This window comes from Ovis aries, chromosome X, assembly GCF_016772045.2.
Source record: "Ovis aries strain OAR_USU_Benz2616 breed Rambouillet chromosome X, ARS-UI_Ramb_v3.0, whole genome shotgun sequence".
NCBI classification, from domain to species: Eukaryota; Metazoa; Chordata; class Mammalia; order Artiodactyla; family Bovidae; genus Ovis; species Ovis aries.
The window spans coordinates 80483743-80504884 of NC_056080.1; the positions used below are offsets into that span (position 1 = coordinate 80483743).

Consider the following 21142-nt stretch of genomic DNA (forward strand, 5'->3'; position numbering starts at 1 on the left):
GGGAAGCTGAGAAACAGGGAAGTGTCCTGCAGTCAGCCTCCAGAATGCTGGGAGGAGGAGGGACAGAGCGCCAGGATCATTTCCAAGGTCTGGCTCGGTCACAGGGATGGTACCCAGGTGCAGGAAGCAAGGCAGAGACTGGGCTCAGGATGGCAACGGCCTGGCGCTGGCATGCACCTGAGGCCAACGCCCTAGCTGTGGTCGGGTCCTAGAGAAGTGGTTCATGGAGAGCCTTACAGGGCAGTGGGCTGCGGTATTCTGGAAGGCAATGGCTAGCACTCATGAGATATGTCTTCTGACCTGGGCTGGTGGGAATTCCCAGAGGGTCCATCCAGCACAGCAGTCCTGCTCAGTGCCAGGAACCCTGCTAAGTCTAGCAATTCCAAGGACCATGTGTGTGATGAGCCCTTGAGCTTGGTGTCCTGAACAGACACAGGACAGGACATTGCCAGCACCTTAAGTGCGTGGGGAATACATTTAAACATTTTCTTGGAAGAGCAATAGACTCCTCTAATTTGCCAAGATTGGTGTGAGCAAGAAATCTGAGCCCATTGAAGCAGAGTGCCCTGCTGAATGAACAGCTGGGAGGGAAAACCCAGCATAGCACATGGAACACCAGTGGCTTCTTCCTGAAAAGGGCAAACAGCTGACACCCTAGGCCTCTGGAGCTGGGGGCTAGGCATGGCAACTCTTGAGACATGAGAGGTCCCCACAAGAATGGGGTGCCCAGGGCCCAACCTGTCACAGAAAACTGGCTAGAGCAGGTGACTAAGGGCACTCACTTTGATGGCTCTAGAAGCATGTCATTCTTGCTCTGAGGTGGGGTGCTAGATGCCCAGGGCTCCCAGGATGGGGTCCAGGACAGGCCTGTAACCTTGGGTCCCCATGTGAGAGCTTAGCTCTCATTGGCTGTGGCAGACATGACATCACAATGCCCTGGACCAGCGACTTCACATTGGGGTCTCACTCTCTCAGGGCAAAGGGGTGATGAAGCCTGCATCTTAAAGTCCCAGGGTGGCCAACTGCTACTATGCCTTTTTAGGAGCAGTGCTCAGCTAGCAGGCACCTGTGTGGAATACAGAAAGCCCCTCAGCCAGGATGCCCTCGCCCCTTCCGGTCTTAGGGGCACTCAACTGTGTCCTGGAACCTCCCCAGTCACACCCTGCCCAGCTGAGGGTGGGGGCAAGGAGCAGCTGGAACCCCAGAGGAGACCCCCTACCCACTCAGGTAGGTTTTGAGTCTACCTTGGTGGCTCAGACGATAAAGCCTCTGCCTACAATGAGGGAGACCTGGGTTCAATCCCTGGGTCGGGAAGATCTCCTGGAGAAGGAAATGGTAACCCACTCCAGTATTCTTGCCTGGAAAACTCCATGGACAGAAGCCTGGTAGGCTATAGTCCATGGGGTCGCAAAGAGTTGGACACTGAGTGACTTCACTTTCACTTTCCCTTTTGGTGCAGCCTCCCTGGAGGCTTGTTATTCATTCTCTCTGGTAACAGGTGATGGGAGCCAGGTGCTTTGCTGGCTGATTCCAAAACAATCTCTCACTGATCCCCGTGTGCAGCGGGGAAGGACTCTAGGCACTCCCCCCTCACCCACCAGCAGCAGGAGGGAAACCGGGCTAAAGGGAGGGCTGTGGGTTGACTCAGAGCATGGAGCCTGCACAGGAATGCCTGCCAGGTGCTGGGGGTGGGGGTGAGGGCGGCTGCTAGGAAGCAAGGTGCAAGGCCAGGCTGGAAAGGGCTGACAATGGACTCCTTGGAAGCTCAGGGGTCTGTCTCTGCCTTTCTCTGGGCCCCACCTTATGCCATGAGACAGGAGCATCCTGAGGGTAACTGGCTGGAGCAGAGAGCCTGCAAGGACTATCCCCCAGAGAGCTACTGGAACTTGATTCAACAGCATCAGCTCCATAGGGGTACCTGCAACACCCCCCAGGAAAAACACATGAAGTACTGGGGTGTAGCTCATGCCCCGAGTTCCAAAGCCCAGGAACCCTTCCAAAGGCCAGAAGGGCTGAGCCTGCAAATGCTACTAACTCCTGAGTTCAGGCAAGCTTCTCACACCACTGTCCCTGGGACCCTGCCCTCACAGTAGCAGGTGGTCAGAAGGCCCTTTGCTAGGTGGGGCCCAGGCAGGCTGGGTGAGGGCAGGCAGACAAGGCCACACTTGCAGAAGACGGGTGGGAGGGAAACCACAAAGGCAACCCTGAGAGATGCTGGGCACTGAGCATTCGGTCCCAAAAGCCATCTGGGGGCTAAGAACGGAGTAGTAGTGATGGCCAAGGAATGAAGCAGAACACACGAGGAGAGGACCTCCAGACCTGTGCCATCCACCCGGATGGACGGATGCTGGGCACCCAGCTCTGCCCACGTGCGTGACCCAGCTCCAGTGCTTGGGATAGCCAATAGCTCTTTATTCAAAGAAGCAAGGGTGGGGGGCAGGCACCACCCTCAGGCTTGGATGTGGCTCTTGGCACTGAAGGCCAGGTAGTAGATCACTAGTCCGATGGCTGCAGCCAGGACTTCGGTGGAGACCCAGGGCCCGTTCCAGGTACCCTGCAAGAAAGGAGACCATGGTCATTCCCACAGGGACAGACGGGAGAGGGCCAGCCACTCCAGGGGGCACAAAGACACGCCAGCCACCTTGGCACAGCCCCCAGTGCCCCCTCAAAGGCGAGGCTGGCCGTGTGCACCACTCCTTCCCCTGGGCTGAGCCAGTCCCCTCCTCCAGCTTACCCGATGGTCCACGCTGACCGTGAATAGAGGTGGGATGACAGAAACGTCCTCGTTGTTTCTCTGAGCCTGCGAGGGAGGTGCTGGGGTCAGGGGGCTCTGCTGGGTGGGCAGGTTGGGGCAGAACCCTGCCCAGAGTTGTGGGAGAAGAGAGGTGGGCAAAGGAAAGAGGGCATGGGGCTAGCTGGGGTGGGCTGTCAGGCAGGAAGGTGACTACCCACCCATCCTGCTTTGAGTTAGGGAGGGGGATGGGGACCGCAGGGGAGAGACAACTGTGGCTGTGGGCTGCACCCTCCCTCCAACAGGCCTAGGGGGCTTTGGGGACACTCACCTTCCTCAGGAGGCTATAGGACTCCTCATCAAAGAACCGGACCTCATAGGTGCCTGCGTGGGCGCTCTTGTGATCTAGGCTCCAGGACACCTGGGTGGGGTGCATTTGGCAAGGGGTGGATACAATGGACGTGCTGCTGCTACCAGCGCAGAGTCCAAGAACCTCAGCTTGGCTGGCCAAGCCGCCCAGGGCTTCAGGCTATGCCTGCAAGCAGGTGACCTCCCCTGAAAGTGACGACCACAGCCTCCCTTACCTGACCTCCCCTGAAAGTGACGACCACAGCCTCCCTTACCTGATAACGTCCCACGTCCTGGCCCCGGGTGACAGGAAATTGTTTTCCACTGACGTCAGCATAGAGAGCCATGTTCTGGGAGAGGGAATAAAAAGAGAGTCACCTTCTCCCCTCTCGGGCCGTCTGTGAGGTTCTGCTATGCCCACGCCTGGGGTAAGCAGGGTGCCAGGCAGAGTCAGGGACTGCACTGGGTCTGGTAGGGGCACCAAGTGAGAACCATGGGGACCAGTCTCTCCATGTTGGTCTTGCTCCTTGGGGACCACACCTCCCTTCTGGCCTGGCCTCCCTAATCCCCAGCAAGCCTGTTAGCTGAACAGGGGTAGGATGACTGAAGTGTTCTTTTTTCTCGAGTCTGGAAGCAAGTACTGGGATCAGGGGCGCCCAAGGAGCTGCCTAAGGAAGGTGGTACCTAAGAAGGCCCAACTTCCATCTTTCTTTGGGCCTTCAGGTTGCAGGGACCCAGGCCAAGACTGCTCAGTTTTTAAGTCACCAAACACCCATGTAGGCGCACGTTTCAGCCAAGAGCAACCAGAAAGGGGATACAGGAGCCCTGGGGCTGAGCCTGGCTTTCTCCCTTCCCACGAGCACGCTTTCCAGACACAGCAAAGTGTCTACCTACACTGCTCTGTGGGGGAGAAGCAGACCTGTCCGGTGAGCTGGATGTTCTTTAATCACCTATGCCCTGTTCTCGCCTTCAGCCGGGCGGCGAAACCCTGATGCTCACTGTCCTCGTGGAGCCCTGGGTTTGAACTCATCTGGTGCTACCGAGGGCCCAAAGGCTCAGGCTCCCTGCCCACCTCTGAGCCTTCGCCCTCTTGGCTAAAGCCCTGCTGCCTCACCTGGACCCTGTTCTTGCAAGTCAAGGAGATCTCCACGATGAAGACAGTCTCGGTAGAAATGACAGCATCCGAGGTGGTATAGTAGGAAGGAGTGATCTGGGGCTCCACACAGGCCTCTGCTGCAGGGAGGAGGCAGAGAGGGAGGGATAAGGCCTGGCTTTTGCTCACTGAGTTGCAGGGCAGAAGGGACCATCCTACCCCACTTCCCAGAGCTCATTCTCGAAAGACACAACGGGCCCTTTGGACCCTGCCAGGTGGAGTCTGGGAGACGGATCCAAATGACGAATCAGAAGTGCAGGGGCCAAGAGGGGTGGGGTGGCCTTTAAGGAAGGCAGAGAAAGGGGGATGGGAAGACTTTGTGCGTGTGAAACCTCGATGTCAGGACAAAAGAACAGGTGAGCATGTTGAGGGGTGGGGAGTACACTGTGTGAATTCACTGCACAACTCGACTCTGTGCCTGGACCTATAGACAGAAAAGCCATGCAATGGTTTAGAGACACAGCCTGCCCTGGAACACCCCAAAAGCTCAGGGCCAGGCTGACCTCAATTCAGAGCCGCAAGGCCCTAGCTAGTTGACTGAAGGTGTGCTCTGCAGACATAAAAGCACAAAAACTTATGCAGGCTTCCCACATGAAGGGTCTCTGCCCCAGTTGACAGAAAGCCAAGACTGGTCCCAGCGGTTCTGGAGGAAAGGAAATGGGCGATCTGGGTCCAGAAGCACAACTTCTCCTCCTGCTGCGCTGAAAGGACACACCCTCACCATCACTACACTGCTAGAGGCCACAGGGAAGGAAAGGTGCCACCTAAACCACCAGGCGCCAACTGCTCTAACGCATGCAGGGCAGGGCCATGACTTGGGCTGAGGCTTAGGACTGAACCAGTGGGAGGAAGATGCCTGGGAACGTCGGTGGGAAGTGGCTCTCAGGAGCCACGTTCCCCAGATGCTTCCACACTTTGCCAAGTTTGACCTTCCTCCAAACAAGGGAAAGCACAGTTTCACAGTCAGGTTTGTCCTTTCCAGGCATCACTGCCTACAGGATGGGTAGTTCCTGAGGAGCCAGTGACCAGGGTGCAGGTGGGGTGGCCACTGAGGCTGGTGAAACACTCCCAGCTTCAGGGGCGCTGGCTTGAAGTAGGGCAGATAAAGTGAAAGTGCTCAAAGTGATCCTAACCCAGTCCAGATCCCCAGGCCCATTGTGGGCTCCTGGAAGGACCTCCTGCTAAACACACTTCTGGACCCCAGTGTCAGTCAGAACTCAGCCCAGCCACTGTTAACAACCTCTCAAGAATGTGAAGCCATCTGGCTCTGCTGAAAAACTCTATACGGATCCAACAAGGCCTTAGGGGACACAAACCAAGCGTCTGATCTAGACACTCATCTTTCCCTCTTCAGGTCCCTTCTAACTCGTCCGCACTCTGGGCCCCTCTGCCTGGACCGTCTCTGCTTCACTCGGAGCCCCATTCCTAGGGAGGCCTGACCCCACATCGGGTCAGGTGGTTCCTCTCCACCGGCTCAGTTTCTCGCTCCGATCGCCCTAAAATGCAGAGCTTTGCTCCTGTCCAACCCCACCCCCCTACCCCCAGATCCGGGGCTCTAGGAGTGGCGGCAGGGACGAGTGTCACTTTCCCTGCTGGAGCTGGGGCCAGGCGCACAGAAAGGCTCTGGGAGTCTTCCTCACTGGAGCAGACGGGGCACAGATCAGGCTGTTTCTTCCAGCAGCTCAGCTGCTAGGTGAACGTGTGTGGTGCACGAGAGCGTGGTGGCCTCGGCCGCCGCGACCAGAGACCACCTGCCTCTCGAAGGGAGAAGGCCCAGACCCCCGCTCTGCCCGCATCCGTCCTCCCCCGACGCACCACCAGTCGTGGGTGAGAGACTCGCCAGAAAAGAACTCCGGCCAGGCCGCTACCTGAGCAGCAGGAGAGACCGGACAGCAGCAGTAGCGCCAGGGCGCCGAGAGATGCCAGCGCCGCCATCGCTTGTTCTCTGCCAAGGAAAAAAGAGAACAGTTAGCTTGAACACGAGGAGTAGACGAGGAAGCGCGACGCGTCAGCAGCCACCGCAGCCAATCGGGCGCCGGCGGGCTGGGCGGGCCTGTGATGTCGCCGGCGATACTGACGTGTCTCCTCCCCGGACCAGGCGCCCAGCCGGCCGCCCCCCAAAGATGGCGGCGGCGGCGCCTCTGGCGCCGGAAAAAGGCGTGGGAAACCGGCGCGGCCGTGTGCGTGCGTACTGCCGGGACCACGCCCCCTCCCGAGACGTCGCGCTCCGCCGAGCTCTCGCGAGAACGACAGCTGCGTGTCGGAACCTGCGGCTGCCTTCACGTTCTGTCATGGCGCTGAAGGTGGCGACGGCCGCGGGCGGCGCTGTGAAGGCAGCGCTCAGGCCGGCCCTCCTCTGGCGTCCTTGGGAGGTGAGAGGGAGGAGCGGCCCAAGGGGACAGCCGCCGCGCTCACTAAGAGGTGTTAGCACCTCGGCGAGATTAGGCGGGCTGCCGCCACGCTCGGACCGTTCTGGAGCCCGATTGGCTGCAGGCCTCGCAGGGAGGGGAGAGTTTCGCGGCCTGGGGTTGATTGGCCACCTCCGCTGTCAGTGAAGGGGTTAGCTGAAGTTGACCCTGGTCTGGCGCTCCAGGAGTCTGCATGTGGTGGCGGGGGAGCTCCCGGCGAGCGGGTGGCAGTGTCACTTCCCAGTGTCCTTGTGGGAACCCTCGTGAGGCGGTTGCGTGTCCGGCCCGCCTTGCTCTTGTGCTCTTGGGAATCCATTCCCGGCCGCCCGTCCTCCTCGGGTTTCCCTCCTATGAACCGCTTTGCCACCTCTCCCAGTGGAGGTGGCCTGTCGGACTTTTCGGTGCCCCAGGGGCTTTCCCCAGCCTGCAGGCGCTGGGAATGGGAAGGAGCTAGGATTCCTGAAGCTGGCGGCGGGTCGGGAGGCCGCGAGGGCTTTGCTTCCGTCGTTCTCCGTTTAGGATCTTGCTTATTCGGGTCTGATTCCTCTCGTGACACACTTCCATGAGGATAGTGTAGTCCCTAGGTGGGTGGGAAGTCCGAATCGTCATCAAGTCTGGACTGTCCCGAAGGGATGAAAGGTCTGACCTCTCTCTCTGGGCTCCAGTTTCCCCTCACTGTCAAAGGATCCACCCACCTCTGACCTTCCAGAACTCAGTGACTTTGCTGACACTCCTTGCGGTCACATCTCCTGGCATGCTTCCCCGCTCTGAGCCCTTGGGAAGGCTGGCCTGTCGCAGCTTCTGCCTTATTAAATTCTGTGTAAAATGCTGACTTCTCCCACTTGCTGGCAAGAGGCTTTCCAAAGGTCCCTGGCCTCTAGGCTCTTGCAGGATCCTGGTGGAGACATTTGTCTCCTTGCTGACTTCGCCTGTGTGTGTGCTTGTGTCCATATTGGGGCGGGAATGAGGAGACTGAAAGGCTGCTAGGTGGGCAGTGCCTTGCCCCGAGATTTGTTGTCTTGGATATGGGAACCTTTAGAGATGAAGCCCGGATCTTTGGTCCCAGTTAGTGGGACCTTGTGGGAAAACATGCAGACACCATTGATACTTGATCCAACAGAAACATGCTGAAGAGAGAAACTTCACTAAGGTGCAGCACGGGAGCCCTTTGGTTGAACCACATACCATTCTGGACTGCTTTCTGTGGTACTATCAAAGGACAAGGGTAACAGTCCAACTTCCTGTTTGATGAACAAGCTGGAGACCAATGCATGTATCACATCTTGCCTTGTCTTGGGGTCCTTAGAATGGGTAGGTTCACAGAATCTTTGTAACTCTCTGAAGGAAGGGGCCTGACTCTGTCCAGAGCAAGGTCAGGGAAGTTGCTATTCCGAGAGCTCTCCAGGTCTTTGGCCAAAGCTGGATGGAATATGTAGCATTGGGACCAGATGAAGGAGAGGTTCAGCCCTGGTGGTAGTCAGGGGACCCATGGTCTGGTGGGGGGTCCTTGCACTGAAATAGACCCAGGCCCGGTGTGAGTGGTGGCTCACCATCGTGGCCAGGTTACCTGCCCTGTGCCTGTGGGCCTCAGAGAGCTGGAACCCAGGAGGAATTAGTTGGCAGCCATAGGGGCCAGCCCAGCATCTCCTCATTGGTCACCAGCCTTGCACACTGGCCTGAGGGGCTGCTGAGGTGAAGGGGAGCCCTCATCCCTCAGCTCAGGACTGAACAGCTTGCGTACCTCTTTTTGCTTAATGCTTCCAGTGGTCCGATAAAGTAGGCACTTCTGTTCCATGGATTTCAGGTAAAGGGGAAGAAGCTTAGCAAGGTTAAGCTGTTTGTCACCAGGAGTAGTGGACGGAGGCTTTGGACTGAGGTCTCCCTAGCCTCAGAACCTGCCATATCTTTCTTCATCTTCTGATGTGTTCCGTTCAGTCCAGAAATGTGTTTTGTGTCCCAGCTCTGGACCAGGCATTCTCCTGGGTCCTGGGGTGATAGCAGGAGATCAGACAGATGCAGCGTCCACTCTCTGGGGCTTAAGGGTTGGAGAAGGAGTGAGGCAGCTGTAACCTGGGGAGATGGGGATTGGGAGGAAGGGAACGAGTAGGGCTTTGCAGCCCAAGGGGACCAGCAGCTCAGCAGCCTTAGGGCATCAGGGAAGGCTTCCTGGAGGAAGGGCAGTCTAAGCCACCATGCACAAGTTTGTGTTGAGAGCCTATAGACAGATGAATCTAGATACTGACAGTTGCTAGAAGGCAAACAGAAAAACCCCAAGCATGCATCTGGCTCCTGATCCAGGGGCTCTGCGGATCAGTAGAAACCCAAGGAGCGTCTTGTCCTGTTCGTCACCCCCTTCCTAACTCCTGTACCTACACAGCTTTGTGCAAGTGGGTACCAGCCGAAGAGACCCAGATGGGGTGGTCAGCCTTTGCCTGAGGTTTCTAGACTCCTAGCAGGAAGGCAGGGCTCTTTGGAAAATGGCCACAGTGACTCTCTCATTGGCTGGCATCCTCTGCTGCTCCCCCAGCAGGCAAGTGGCAGGGCATCCCTGAGTGAGAAGGAGGGACTGTGGCTCGGTCCCCGCCTCTTTGCATTGAGGGGCACGCAGGTGGGGCCCCCCAGAGAGGAAAGTATAAGCCTGTAGCCCCCTGTGGCAGGAGCTGGGACCTGGGCTTCTTCCTCCAGGAAAGTGTGGGGACTCCAGATGGGTCCCTCTGAGCACCTGTCCCATTTGACTCAAGTGGCTGTTGCTCTGAAGCTCTCAGGCGTGACACTGATATGACCACTTGTGGCCGTTGTGAGTGGGGAGTTGGGGACATCTGTCATCCACGCAGGCCATGAAGCATCTTTGCCAACCTTTATGAAGGCCTTGATTAAGGATGAGCATCTGCTCTTCTTCCGACCCTAGAGGGCTGTTCCCCATGTGGCCACTAGGGCTAATCTCTGGCTGGGCAGAGGGCTGGGTGCTATCTTTTCCCCTCTGGTTTCCATGATCTGGATCGTTGCCATGTTCTGACTGTATGCTGCTTTTGTAAAAAGGAGACATGATGGAAAAAAATGACGTGGATGATGGTCGTGGTAGCCTTGTGGTTTGCTATTATGGTTTCCCTTTTGTACTGTGTTGAGTGTGCCAATTTCTGCTCACTCAACAGACCTCGCAGAGCAGGAAAAATTGGCTGAGAAAACTCAGAAACAGCAAAAGGTGGGGAGGGAAGTGTCAACATTTCTGTAAATGTCTTTGGACAGCGGAAGCTCCAGAGCCACAGGGCGTTTCTGGGCATGGTGGGGGGTGCCCACCTCCCCTGCCAGGAGCTTAGCTGACCCTGGCCAGCTTGACAACAACCACTGGCATCTGGGTTCTCTCTGCCAGGTTCTAGGTGCCCACGAGGCCCCCCGGAGGAGCTTCTCAGTAAGTAACCTGCCCTAGTGCATACAGGCACGTGTCCATCTGTACGTGTGTGCAGAGGAGTGTGTGTGCAGGTGTATGCGGATGGGTTTGTGGGCACCTGGGGTGTAAAGGGGTGTGTGTGTGGGCACGTGTGTGTGCCACACCTCTTGGCTCTGTTCCCTCCATGTCTCCCCTGAGGTGCAATCTCCACCTCTCCTCCTTCCCTCCTCTCCTCTCCTCCCCTGAACCCTGGGGGCAAAGCCCGGTTCCCCAGGCCCTGCCTTGTTCTAACCTTGGCTGATCTGTGTCTTCTTCCTTCCTGTCCCCACTTCTAGCAACAAACAATTGTGAGTATCCTTCCGATCTACCTGTTTGTCAGGTTGGGGGCTTTTGGTGGCTTTGAGGTTGACCCAGTTCCAGGTGGAGGTGGGACCTGCTTCTGTGGTTGCCCTCTTGACTTGGGGGGACTGAAACCCCTCACAAGCAGTGCTGCACTGTGGGTGGGGCAGGGCATATGGTTGGGGTACCCTGAATTGGCACCTCCCAATTGGCTGGCCCACTGAGTCAGGGCTCGAGGGAGGAAAGGAACTGAAGGGCTGCCCTCCTCCCCCTCCCTTCCAGCCCCCATCGGCGAAGTATGGTGGGCGGCACACAGTGACCATGATCCCGGGAGATGGCATTGGGCCAGAGCTCATGCTGCACGTCAAGTCGGTGTTCAGGTATAGAGCCCCCTGGGCCCAGTCAGGGGGACCCTGAGAACGGGGCACCATGAGGGTAGCGAGCCAGTGGCAGGAGGCCCCTTGTCCTGGTGCCTGCCCTCCTGCCAGGCTGAGCCGGGTGAGGGGGAGGGTGGAACCCGAGCGACTCATGCCGTCTTGGCGTGTCAGGGCACCCCCATCAGCTGGCATAGCTAGGCTCAGTCTCCCCTTGGCCAGAGCCCAGACAGAGTGGGCAGCAGCAGAGGAGAGACCCCCACACCCCGTGCTCGGGGCCTGGGGTCACTGTCCTGATCCCACTCTGCCCCAGGCATGCATGTGTGCCTGTGGACTTTGAAGAAGTGCATGTGAGCTCCACCGCCGATGAGGAGGACATCCGCAATGCCATCATGGCCATCCGTCGGAACCGCGTAGCCCTGAAGGGTGAGACTCCCTTGTGAGCTGACCCTTGTCCCTGGGCACCCACGGGTGCTGCACCTTGGTGGTCTCGGTGTTGCTAGCTGCTGCAGGAGCCTGTCCAGGCGTGGGCTCCCTCCCGCCTGGGGCCGCCCTCTCTGCTGGAGTCAGCTGTGGCTCTCAGAGTCTTCCTTGACACACTGGGTGTCACACCGATGCAGGTTTAAGCCCCCGCCAGTGGCCTTGGCTCTAGTCGGCACAGCTGTGGAAGTTACAGCTGGGAGCTTGACCCTCGCTGAGTGTTCCTCAGTTGGGTCCAGGTCCTTAAACTGTTTCCATCACTCATTCTGCACACTTGAGCCCATCACCTGCTCTGTAGGAGCAGTGAGCGAGCCGAGATGAAGGTAGAGACACAGGCCCTGGCTGTCGCCTGGAGGGGCTGACATGCCAACGATAGGGTGCCGGAGGCAGCCCTGGGGGAACCTGAGAAGGGCCCCCTCAACTTGACATTCTCTGACTGCCTTCTCTCAGGGGCAGCTGGCCCTCTGGGTGCCCTGGTTCCAGCCAAGGTGAAGCCGTGGTCTTTTATAGGCAACTATTGTCTGCTCCCGAGCTGAAGCTCTTGTGGCACCTTGACACAAGGCCTGGCACGAACCCTGGCCAAGCTGCCCTTGCAGCTGGACCCTGGCCTTGCCAAGCCTCACCCAGGGTCTCGGAAGACCTTCTGGCTAGCTGCCAGCTGTTTTCATCCCTTCCTTCATTCAGTATTTATCGAGCGTCTGTTATACGCCAGGAAGCCATCAGTGAACTCAACACCCAGACGCACACACCCATCCGCCCTCATGGCGCTCGACTGCAAGTGCGCTAGGGTGTTCTATGAAGCCCTCCTCCCACCAGCTCAAATGCAGGAGTACGCTGGAGCCTGGGCCCCTCTCCAGCCTGCCGGTCTTGTTTCTGTCCTGCAGGCAACATTGAAACAAACCACAACCTGCCCCCATCCCACAAATCACGAAACAACATCCTTCGGTGAGAGCCAAGGGTGCAGCTTGGGTGCTGGGTGGGGATGGCAGTGGCTGTGGCCAGCTGATCTGATTTGGTACACCTGCAGCACCAGCCTGGATCTCTATGCCAACGTCATCCACTGTAAGAGCCTTCCAGGTGTGGTGACCCGGCATCGGGACATTGATATCCTCATTGTCCGGGAGAACACAGAGGGCGAGTACAGCAGCCTGGAACACGAGGTGAGTGGGGCACGGGGGCCGCCTGGCTAGGCCAGCAGTCAGGAAGGCCATGCCTGGAGGGAACCTCATGTGGGAGGGCAGGGTCCGACAGGATATGAGTCTCTGGTCCCTCCTCACCTTCCCAGAGTGTGGCAGGCGTGGTGGAGAGCCTGAAGATCATCACCAAGGCCAAGTCCCTGCGCATTGCTGAGTACGCTTTCCAACTGGCCCAGGAGAGTGGGCGCAAGAAAGTGACAGCCGTGCACAAGGCCAACATCATGTAGGTACCCAACGCCACCCCTCTGTACTGGGGCCCAGGCCTGCTCTCAGTGCACACATTGGAGGGAGGTGGAACGGGGTTCTGCCCACTCTGCGGATGGGACTGGTGGTTCTGTGGTGGTGAATCCTGTCCCTCTGGCGGGCGGTGGCCGTGGCCAAGCTGGTGTCTTGCATCACCCTAGGAAACTGGGCGATGGGCTCTTCCTCCAGTGCTGCAGGGAAGTGGCAGCCCGCTACCCCCAGATCACCTTTGAGAATATGATCGTGGACAACACCACCATGCAGGTAGTTGGGCTGCCATGCTGCACGGGCCCCTGCCCTGGGTGCATGGGCCTGCTGGTGCTCCAACTCCTGACTGCTGCTCCCCATCCCACAGCTGGTGTCCCGGCCCCAGCAGTTTGATGTCATGGTGATGCCCAATCTCTATGGTAACATCGTCAACAACGTCTGTGCCGGGCTAGTTGGGGGCCCTGGCCTTGTGGCTGGGGCCAACTATGGCCATGTGTATGCTGTGTTTGAGACGGTGAGTGCCACCAGTGATGCCAATGCCATGGGCCTTTGTGAACTAGAGCTCAGTCAGTCTGTTCAGTCGCTCAGTCATGTACGACTCTTTGCCACCCCATGGACTGCAAGCATGCTGGTCCTCCCTGTCCATCACCAATTCCCAGAGCTTGCTCAAACTCATGTCCATCGAGTTGGTGATGCCATCCAACCATCTCATCCTCTGTCATCCGCTTCTCCTCCCACCTTCAATCTTCCCCAGCATCAAGGTCTTTCCCAGGGAGTCATTTCTTCCCATCATGTGGCCAAAGTATTGGAGCTTCACCTTCAACATCAGTCCTTCTACTAAATATTCAGGACTGATCTCCTTTAGAATGGACTGGTTGGATCTCCTTGCAGTCCAGGGGACTCTTAAGAGTCTTCTCCAACACCACAGTTCAAAAGCATCAATTCTTTGGTGCTCAGCTTGCTTTATGGTCCAATTCTCACACCCATACATGAAAGTGAAAGTGGAGTTGCTCAGTCGTGTCCAACTCCTTGCGACCCCATGGAGTGTAGCCCACCAGGCTCCTCTGTCCATGGGATCATCCGGGCAAGAACACTGGAGTGGGTTGCCATTTCCTTCTCCTGGGGATCTTCCCAACCCAGGGATTGAACCCTGGTCTCCAGCATTGCAGGCAGACTCTCTACCATCTGAGCCACCAGGGAAGTCCACATATACGACTACTAGAAAAACCATAGCTTTAACTAGACAGACCTTTGTCGACAAAGGTTGGCAAAAAACTATAGCTCATACACTTTCTAGTTCAGTCATTGAAAGTAAGTGATTTAGTGGTTTCTAGAATATTCAAAATTATGTAAACATCCCCACTAATTGTAGAACATTTTCATCACCATAGAAATCTTGTAGGCCCTCACCCTCTGTGATGGCCCACTCTGTAGAGTGTGCTTCTCTCTGAATCTGAATAAATCCACTTCTTACCAAAAAAAAAAATCTGGTAATTGTGGCCAGCATTCTCTGTCCCCTCCCCCCAGCTCCTCGCACCAATCTCATCTGCTCAGTCTCTGGATTTGCCTGTTCTGGACAGTTCACACCAATGCAGGGTACCCTCGACATTCTTACATTCACCAGCCCCCTCCTTTTTCATGTCACCTCTTCCAGGCTACAAGGAACACAGGGAAGAGTATTGCCAATAAGAACATTGCCAATCCCACAGCTACGCTGCTGGCGAGTTGCATGATGCTCGACCACCTCAAGTAAGTGGCTTCTTAATGCCTGGCCATCAGCCCTCAGACTGTGTCCGAGGCCCAGAGGACTGAACTCTGTTCTTCTTCCTCAGGCTCCACTCCTATGCCACCTCCATCCGCAAGGCTGTCCTGGCATCCATGGACAATGAAAATGTGAGGCCCCCCCAACCCCCGCCCAGGTTGAGCTGATAGGACGCCTGAGGGGCCGGAAATGGTGACCTAGCACCACCATGGGGAGGGTGACACCAGGTTGGCTGGGCCTTCTCGGTCTTAGCTGGTACTGCGGCCCGCCTGGTGGCCCTTCCAGTTCCTGCAGGCCACAGTGTGTAGTGGGCAGCCCTGGGCCGCCTGCAGGCCAGGGCTCAGGGATTGGCCAGATCCTGGCGTGTGCCCAAGTTTGCCTGTCTCCTGCAGATGCACACCCCAGACATTGGGGGCCAGGGCACCACATCGGAAGCCATCCAGGACATCATCCGCCATATCCGTGTCATCAATGGCCGGGCCGTGGAGGCCTAGGTTGTCTCCGGGACTGTGGAGGCCCACTCTTCAGACCCGCTTGGCGCCACCAACCAGCACCCACGGTGGCTCAGTGGGTGGACCCAGAATAAACCCACTTCCGCCCCAGCCCTTGGTGGTGTGCTTCTGTCACTATGGACGCGGGTATTTCAGGTCACACTTTATTAAGAAAAGAAACAACACACTTCCCATTCAGAGGGCCCCTCTGTGAGGGTTGGGCGGCAGAACACATCCTGAAAGGCCAGGGCCTAGCCTCAGCAGATCCATCTGCCCTGGCCTGCCCCACCCAGGTGGGTATGAGAAAGCTCCCACTCAGCAGGGTGGGCAGGAATTGTACTGCTTTCCCTGAAGGCACTGGGGGCCGGGGGGTAGGGAGGGAGCCAGGCCCGCCCCAAGCTGCCCAAAGTGCCCACATGGCCTAGGGATTGAGCCAAGGGTGCTGCAGGCAGTCGGCCGCGCTGGCCCGCTTCTCGGGGATGTATTCCATCATGGGCAGCAGGAAGGCGCTGAACTGTGTGGCCTGCTCCAGGGGCCACTCATACTTCTCCATGAGCACCTCGTACAGGCCCCAGTGCTTCAGGTTGTGGATGTGCCGCAGCTCCCCTGGAGGCAGGCCAGCACCCTGCAGGTCAGCCTCCTCCTGGGAGGCCGGTCATCTGAGACCCCTCGCTGGCCCCCAAGTTCCCACATCATCCCTCCATCCAGGTGGCCCCACCTCTCCGGTTGAAGAACTCCCGGGAATAGCGGCCTGAGAGGGCAAAGGCTGGGGGGATGTCTCCTAACAGCTCCACGATGTGGGCGATATGGTCTGTGGACAGAAAGGGAGCTGGGAGGTCGGCCAGGCTGCTGAGAGGTCCCAAGGCCGGACCTTAGGGTTCGCCAACTCCTACCCTCATCACGACTGTAGTCTTCTCCCGAGTGCGGTTCGAACAGGTAGTCGCCAGTGGCCAGCTCAAAGGCCTGAAAAGGGCAGAGGGTAAAGCGATTGGCCCCAGTGAGTCTGCCCAGGTTGGGGACAGCCGTGGGCAGACATACCATGCATGCTGTGCTCCAGATGTCGGCCGGGGGCCCATACTCGGCACCGATCAGCACCTCCACAGCCCGGTACTGCCGTGTCTGGATGTCCTCAGTGAAGTGCTTGTGCTGGAGGCAAGGGGAGCCCGGGGGAGGGGCTGGGGCCAGGGCTGGGCTGCCCTTAGTCGCCCCCCACACGTCTCCCACCTCCTGTGGGCCCATGCACCCCAGGAGCATCGTGGGGCTCGCTCTGAGCCTCGGGCCCCCATTGTCCTAGGAGGGCCTGGCAAGGTGACCTGAGACAGGCCGGCCCCTGCACCATGGCCGTCTACCCCCACCCATGGGCCCAGTCCTGCTGACTGGGTGGGAGAGGTGCTGTCTTGGGCTCGGCCCTGGGACTGCAGCCTGAGGCTGTCACGGGGGTCTGGTCGAGCCCCAGGGACCGGCCTTGTTCATAGCAAGGTGCCTGGTCATACCACCCAGCAGGCGTTGCCCAGGTCTGCGATCTTGATCTTGATCTTGTCTGCATTTTGGGGCTCTAGGGGGTTCACCAGGAGGTTGGAGGCACCAAACGGTGCTGGGGAAGCAAGAGAAGGGAGAGTGGCTGAGCTAGTCAGGCACTGGCCTAGCCCTGCCCACTGCCCACTGGCCTGGTCACACTTACTGCTAGGGGAGAGCAGGCCGCCAGCCTCCCGCTGGTTGGACGAGCCTGAGAGGATGGAGCACGAGGTGGGAGAGAAGAGGGAGCCCGAGAAGCCTGAGGTCTGGGAGCCTGGGCTGAGGCTGAGGTTGCCCCTGGGGGCCGGGGATGAAGAAGCCGGTGAGGGGTCAGCCCCAACGCCGCCCAGGTGGCAACCGGAAGAGGATGTGGAGCCGCTGCCTGCCTCAAGTCTGGAGCTGGAGTCTGGGGAGACAGGCCAAGGTACTGAGTGGGCAGCTGCCACCGGGGGGCCCGCTCCCTGCTCCCATCCTCACCCTCAGCCTGGGCCGCGGCCTCCATGGCCTCCAGCTTCTGCAGGTCTCGCAGCCGCTCCTCCAGCAGCCGCTTCTGCTGTTTCCGCTTGCGCCGCATCTTTTTCCTCTTGTTTTTTGACAGCTTCCCTGTCTACCAAGAGAGCCAGGGTCAGCCCGGGGGTGCCTGGCAGCCAGCCGCGGAGCAGCCCAAGTTTGTCCACAGGGCTCCCGCAGGGGACAAGGTCTGCAGGTCCCAGGACTCCATGACCATCAGGATGTGGTCCTGCAACCTCGCCCACCTCCTGGGTCCCCTCCTGCCCTCCACTCTCCAGAGCTGGAGGCCGAGGAGGAACCAAGAAGCCTCTGGCTGGGCGCCAGCCTCCCTTGGGGCCAGCTGTAAACATATTGTCCTTCCGGGGAGGTGGTGGTGAGCCCCAGTGGCCACCCAGGGCCGTTTGGGGCTTGTGGCCCCTCTGTATCACCCTCATCCAGGCCACTTGGCCTTTTGGACATGCCCCTGCAGGAGTGTTGGGCAGCAGGGAGAGTTAGGGAGAAAGGGGAACCAGAGAGGCTGAGAAGTGAGCTCTGAGCAGATGGGAAAATGAGGCTTAGGAAAAGAGGCGGCCCAACTTACCAAGACCTCCTGGGGGGCGGTACTGACTGCGGTGGAGCAGGCAGAGCCGGGAGGAAGAGAAAGGAACCAAGACTCAGGCTGGGGCTGAGACCCACGGGCCCTGCCCCGGCCCCACACAGGATCTGGGTACCTGTGGAGCGGGATGGGGGTGGTGCCCCTGACTGTTGCCACTCTGTGGCCTCAGCAGCCAGGCGCCGGATGTAGGCATCCCCCACACACAGCAGGATGTTCTCGGGCTTGATGTCTGTGTGGATGATCTTGCACTTGGTGTGGAGGTAATCCAGGCCGTGCAGCACCTGGAAAGAGCCAGTCCTGAAGTCCACCCGCCCTGCCCTGGCTGCCTGCCACAGGGCTCTTCCTGCCGAACTCAGGAAGAGCTCACCTGCCTCACGATGCTCTTCACACAGGGCACGGGCAGGCCCTGGTAGTTGGACTTGATGATCCACTTGAGCAGCTGGTGGCCGAGGACCTCCAACACCATGCACACATCTGGGGCCAGGAGTGAAGGGCAACTGCTGGGCGTGCAACCGGGGCCTAGGTCCTGCCCACCCTCAGCTGGGGTGGGGGAGCCCCAAGGCTCAGGCAGCATAGAGCTAGGTCTGGGAGGTCCTGTATCACCACCATCCCAGTGGCGCCCTAGTGTCCCTGTCACTCTCTGGTGTGCCAGTTGGCACCATACTTTCTGTGGTCTTCCTAGGGACAGGGCACTGGAGGAGTAGACAGGTTTCTCAGAACAGCCCCAGTCCTGTGCCCATGTCTGCCCAAGAGCCTATTGACAGCCCTCCCCCCCCCCCGAAAGGGAAGGCACGCAGAGACGGTGCCTCCCACTTGGGGGTAACCTAGCCATGGATTGCCAATGCCAACCTGGTTATCTGCTCCACCTCCCATGCCCAGACACAAATCCCTGAAGTGGTGGGGGTATTTCATAGACTAGTGTCATTGGAAGGGATAAACCGCCCGTCACACAGATCAGCAAACTGAGGCCCCTGGAGCTGGAAGGCACCAGCCAGCTAGCCCCTGCTGATATGCCACACTTGTTTGCTCAGCCTGCAAAGGATACGGACTCCGTTAACCCCTGAGATCCTGAAGTCATCGATGAGCTGGACAATGGTTTCTCTTTTGGGGTCACTGGGGTCACTGTCTCGGACCTGCAGTAAAAGCCAAGGGGCCACAGATGGCTTCAACCTGCCCCTTACGGGCTGCTCCCCCAGGGTGGGCAGCCCCTCCGGCACCCCCTGTCCCGCTGTGCTTGGGCCTCACTGGAAGAAAAGCCTCAGGCCCGCCCTCTGGGTCCTCCCCCTCGGCCTTGCCAGCTGGAGCCTGCCCCTGTGGGCGCCCCGCCCCAGCCTTCGGAGCCGGGCGGGCGGGCCTCACACCCACATTGCCAGGCCCCAGGCGGCTCCCAGGGAACTGGGAACGGGTAGGGGAGGCGCCTCACACATTTCAGGAGCTTGATCTCATCTACAGCTGTCTCCGTGTAATGCCCCGCGCTCTTCACCACTTTGAGAGCCACGAAACGCTTGCGCCTGCAACACCAAGACCCGTGTTGGCCGCTGGCACCAGGCAGACCCACGGGGCCCTCGCCATAGCTGCAGGCATGCCCAGGGGCAGGATCCCAGCTGGCATGGAGCCCCGGGGCGGGGGTGGGGGGACACTCACTGGATGTCCCAGCAGAGCCAGACGGTGGAGAAGTGGCCCCAGCCCAGCTTTCGCACCACGTGGTACCGCCCATTGAACAGGTCCCCGATTTTCACAGGGTAGTAGCCGCCTGGGGAAGGGAGCCCACAGAAGCCGCTGAGGGTGGCGCCTTGCCCCTGCCCCGGCACGGCGCCGTCCTGCTGGGACCCCTAGCCCACGTGGGCGGGCTCCGGGCCCCCTCCTCTTCCTCCCCGGGGCCTCACCCTTGCAGTAGTCCTTGGGGTCTTCCTGCTCCTCTTCGTCGGAGCCTAGCAGCCCCTGCAGCATCTGTGGCGTGGGGGCGGTGGGGGCCAGTTCGGAGCCAGAGGACTCGGGCCCGCAGGAGGCCTGCGAGCTGCGGGTGGGGCAGGCAGGCAGTGAGCGCACGGGCTGCCAGGGGCCCTGGGCAGCCCGACCTGGCCTTACCTGCTGCTGCTGTCACTGTCGTTGCCGCCGCAGCCGCCACTTGCACTGGCGCTCATTCTGGCCGTGTTGCCCGTAGTTCCGGCACCCCGGGCGGCCGCTCCTCTGGGGCCCGGTCACAGCCCGCACATTTATAGCCTCGGCTGCTGATCTCACCCGCCTTTATAAATAGCCTCCCAGCTGCTCGGCTGTGGGCAAGGTATGCAGCGGGGAGGGGGCGGCGCGGTGACAGCAGCCCTTGAGGGCCCGACCCCCCAGGATGAGCCCCCCGCCCCCATCCCAGGGCTGGGCAAGGGCGCTGCTGTGGGGACATGGTGTGCCACTGCCTCCCCGGGGAGTTCCCTGGCACCCTAGGACCACCACACTGGGAAGTGGTGACCTGGACCCTGGGCTAAGCTCCTGCACTCCAGGACTGACAGAGGGCGCTGCAGAGTGGCCACGTGGTGGTGACCTGGTCCTCAAACTGGAGTCCCAGGGCTCCAGAGCCTGCTAAGGGCCCTGTGGGCATGGTGCCCCCTCTCATATGCCCTCAGGCAGCGGCCACAGCTGCAAATATGCTCTGGCTTCTGGCTTGTGCAAGCCTGCCCAGAGGCGACCCCAGCCATTCTCGAGGGTACCTCACTCCCTGGCCACTCGGGTCCTGGAGCCCCAAAACGTGGCAGTCCAGTGTCCTCTCGTCCCTCCATGCGGCATCCCTGAGGGGCCCTGGCCAGGGGCCGATCGAGGGTGTGAGGTCTTCCCACCAGAGGTACAGGCCTGGGGGCTGCCCGCGTGGGACCCCAGTGCAGCATGTCGTCCCTGTGGCTCCCTGGGTCCATCTTTGCCTTGCTCTCTGGCTCCAACAAGTGCAAGTGTCCATGTGGGATGCACAGGGAGTTGTCCACCCTGGCCCTGCCCTCAGGGAACCCTCAAATGGGAAGCAAAGGAGCCCATGGCTCTAGTGGTCCAGGTCACACAGCCCTCCAAAGCCTGTGACCTTGGGGTGGTAGCCAAGGGACCAGGTTTTGAAGAATCTGGTCCCCCAAAATGGGATGGGCAGGGGAACCTCCAGAGAGGGAGCAGGACACCCTGGAGACCTCTGTGGCTGGTCTTTGCTGAAGACTGGCTGTGGGTATGGAAGATAAGGTGGGGCAGGGGGCTTTAGGTGCTCAAGGAGCCCCCCAGAGCCTGCAGGCACGGATGTGGGGTTTCTGCAGAGGGTCATGGGCACTTTGGCTCTTTAGAGAGAACACACTGATTGCTCCTGGGAGGGAATTGAGTCAGAATGGAGTAGAGGGAGCTTGGTAGTAACTGGCGATCCCGAGATGGGACACTCTTAGTTCTATGTCCGTGTACCAGGAAATAGTTGGGAAGGTGGGGTGGGCATAGATAGTGGCGGGAGGGCAGGGGCATCTTTCCCGCAGGGGTCATGTGAGGGAGAAGAACAAGGCCTTGGGGTCCTCTTTTTAGCATGTGGCAGAAGTCCTAGCTGCGGGCTGGGGGCTGGGCCAGGGCACCCAGGAGACTCATGGGAAAGGTGGGGCTGGGGACCAGGCA

General features: G+C 59.3%; 3 protein-coding genes across 8 annotated transcripts; 1 reads left to right on the top strand and 2 right to left on the bottom strand.

The window, feature by feature from the left end:
- Nucleotides 1-2391: 2391 nt before the first annotated feature.
- SSR4 (signal sequence receptor subunit 4) lies at nucleotides 2392-6357 on the bottom strand. Of its 2 annotated transcripts, none has more exons than XM_042242265.1 (6): nucleotides 6101-6357; nucleotides 4194-4309; nucleotides 3355-3429; nucleotides 3063-3152; nucleotides 2735-2800; nucleotides 2392-2554 (listed from the first exon to the last, which is right to left on the bottom strand). In XM_042242265.1, exons 1-6 carry the CDS (start codon nucleotides 6165-6167, stop codon nucleotides 2450-2452), a joined length of 519 nt encoding a protein of 172 aa, XP_042098199.1. In that variant the 5' UTR covers nucleotides 6168-6357; the 3' UTR covers nucleotides 2392-2449. The 2 variants fall into 2 exon arrangements, with proteins under 2 accessions (XP_042098199.1, XP_042098198.1); XM_042242264.1 differs by having other exon boundaries at nucleotides 4194-4312.
- Nucleotides 6358-6483: 126 nt separating this feature from the next.
- Nucleotides 6484-15012, top strand: IDH3G (isocitrate dehydrogenase (NAD(+)) 3 non-catalytic subunit gamma). 3 transcript variants are annotated; one of them, XM_027963523.2, is made up of 13 exons: nucleotides 6484-6604; nucleotides 10011-10049; nucleotides 10364-10375; nucleotides 10650-10747; nucleotides 11055-11167; nucleotides 12106-12166; nucleotides 12249-12381; nucleotides 12507-12640; nucleotides 12822-12924; nucleotides 13016-13162; nucleotides 14303-14397; nucleotides 14481-14541; nucleotides 14803-15012. In XM_027963523.2, exons 1-13 carry the CDS (start codon nucleotides 6524-6526, stop codon nucleotides 14902-14904), a joined length of 1179 nt encoding a protein of 392 aa, XP_027819324.1. In that variant the 5' UTR covers nucleotides 6484-6523; the 3' UTR covers nucleotides 14905-15012. The 3 variants fall into 3 exon arrangements, with proteins under 3 accessions (XP_027819324.1, XP_027819325.1, XP_027819326.1); XM_027963524.2 differs by lacking the exon at nucleotides 10364-10375; XM_027963525.2 differs by lacking the exons at nucleotides 10011-10049; nucleotides 10364-10375.
- Nucleotides 15013-15051: 39 nt separating this feature from the next.
- On the bottom strand, nucleotides 15052-19713 carry SRPK3 (SRSF protein kinase 3). 3 transcript variants are annotated; one of them, XM_027963521.2, is made up of 15 exons: nucleotides 19610-19713; nucleotides 19408-19471; nucleotides 19166-19274; nucleotides 18945-19032; nucleotides 18567-18654; nucleotides 17889-17995; nucleotides 17637-17802; nucleotides 17507-17532; nucleotides 16894-17023; nucleotides 16583-16822; nucleotides 16395-16495; nucleotides 15940-16047; nucleotides 15795-15864; nucleotides 15620-15712; nucleotides 15052-15507 (listed from the first exon to the last, which is right to left on the bottom strand). In XM_027963521.2, exons 2-15 carry the CDS (start codon nucleotides 19469-19471, stop codon nucleotides 15323-15325), a joined length of 1575 nt encoding a protein of 524 aa, XP_027819322.1. In that variant the 5' UTR covers nucleotides 19610-19713; the 3' UTR covers nucleotides 15052-15322. The 3 variants fall into 3 exon arrangements, with proteins under 3 accessions (XP_027819322.1, XP_027819321.1, XP_027819323.1); XM_027963520.2 differs by having other exon boundaries at nucleotides 19408-19538; XM_027963522.3 differs by having other exon boundaries at nucleotides 15393-15544; nucleotides 19408-19538.
- Between the last annotated feature and the right edge of the window lie 1429 nt (nucleotides 19714-21142).

What these genes read in the sequence shown, in the direction of transcription:
- IDH3G (XM_027963523.2), top strand. Translation starts at nt 6,524, where the DNA reads ATGGCGCTGAAGGTGGCGACGGCCGCGGGCGGCGCTGTGAAGGCAGCG. An exon ending in GTGCACAAGGCCAACATCAT is followed by an intron (nt 12,641 to 12,821) that starts GTAGGTACCCAA and finishes GCATCACCCTAG; the next exon opens with GAAACTGGGCGATGGGCTCT. An exon ending in TGTATGCTGTGTTTGAGACG is followed by an intron (nt 13,163 to 14,302) that starts GTGAGTGCCACC and finishes CACCTCTTCCAG; the next exon opens with GCTACAAGGAACACAGGGAA.
- SRPK3 (XM_027963520.2), bottom strand. Translation starts at nt 19,665, where the DNA reads ATGAGCGCCAGTGCAAGTGGCGGCTGCGGCGGCAACGACAGTGACAGC. An exon ending in AGATCAAGCTCCTGAAATGT is followed by an intron (nt 18,655 to 18,944) that starts GTGAGGCGCCTC and finishes CTTTTACTGCAG; the next exon opens with GTCCGAGACAGTGACCCCAG. An exon ending in TCTGGAGCACAGCATGCATG is followed by an intron (nt 15,865 to 15,939) that starts GTATGTCTGCCC and finishes TGCCCTTTTCAG; the next exon opens with GCCTTTGAGCTGGCCACTGG.
- SSR4 (XM_042242264.1), bottom strand. Translation starts at nt 6,167, where the DNA reads ATGGCGGCGCTGGCATCTCTCGGCGCCCTGGCGCTACTGCTGCTGTCC. An exon ending in CTTGCAAGAACAGGGTCCAG is followed by an intron (nt 3,430 to 4,193) that starts GTGAGGCAGCAG and finishes TCCCTCTCCCAG; the next exon opens with AACATGGCTCTCTATGCTGA. An exon ending in CCTATAGCCTCCTGAGGAAG is followed by an intron (nt 2,801 to 3,062) that starts GTGAGTGTCCCC and finishes CCTCCCTCGCAG; the next exon opens with GCTCAGAGAAACAACGAGGA.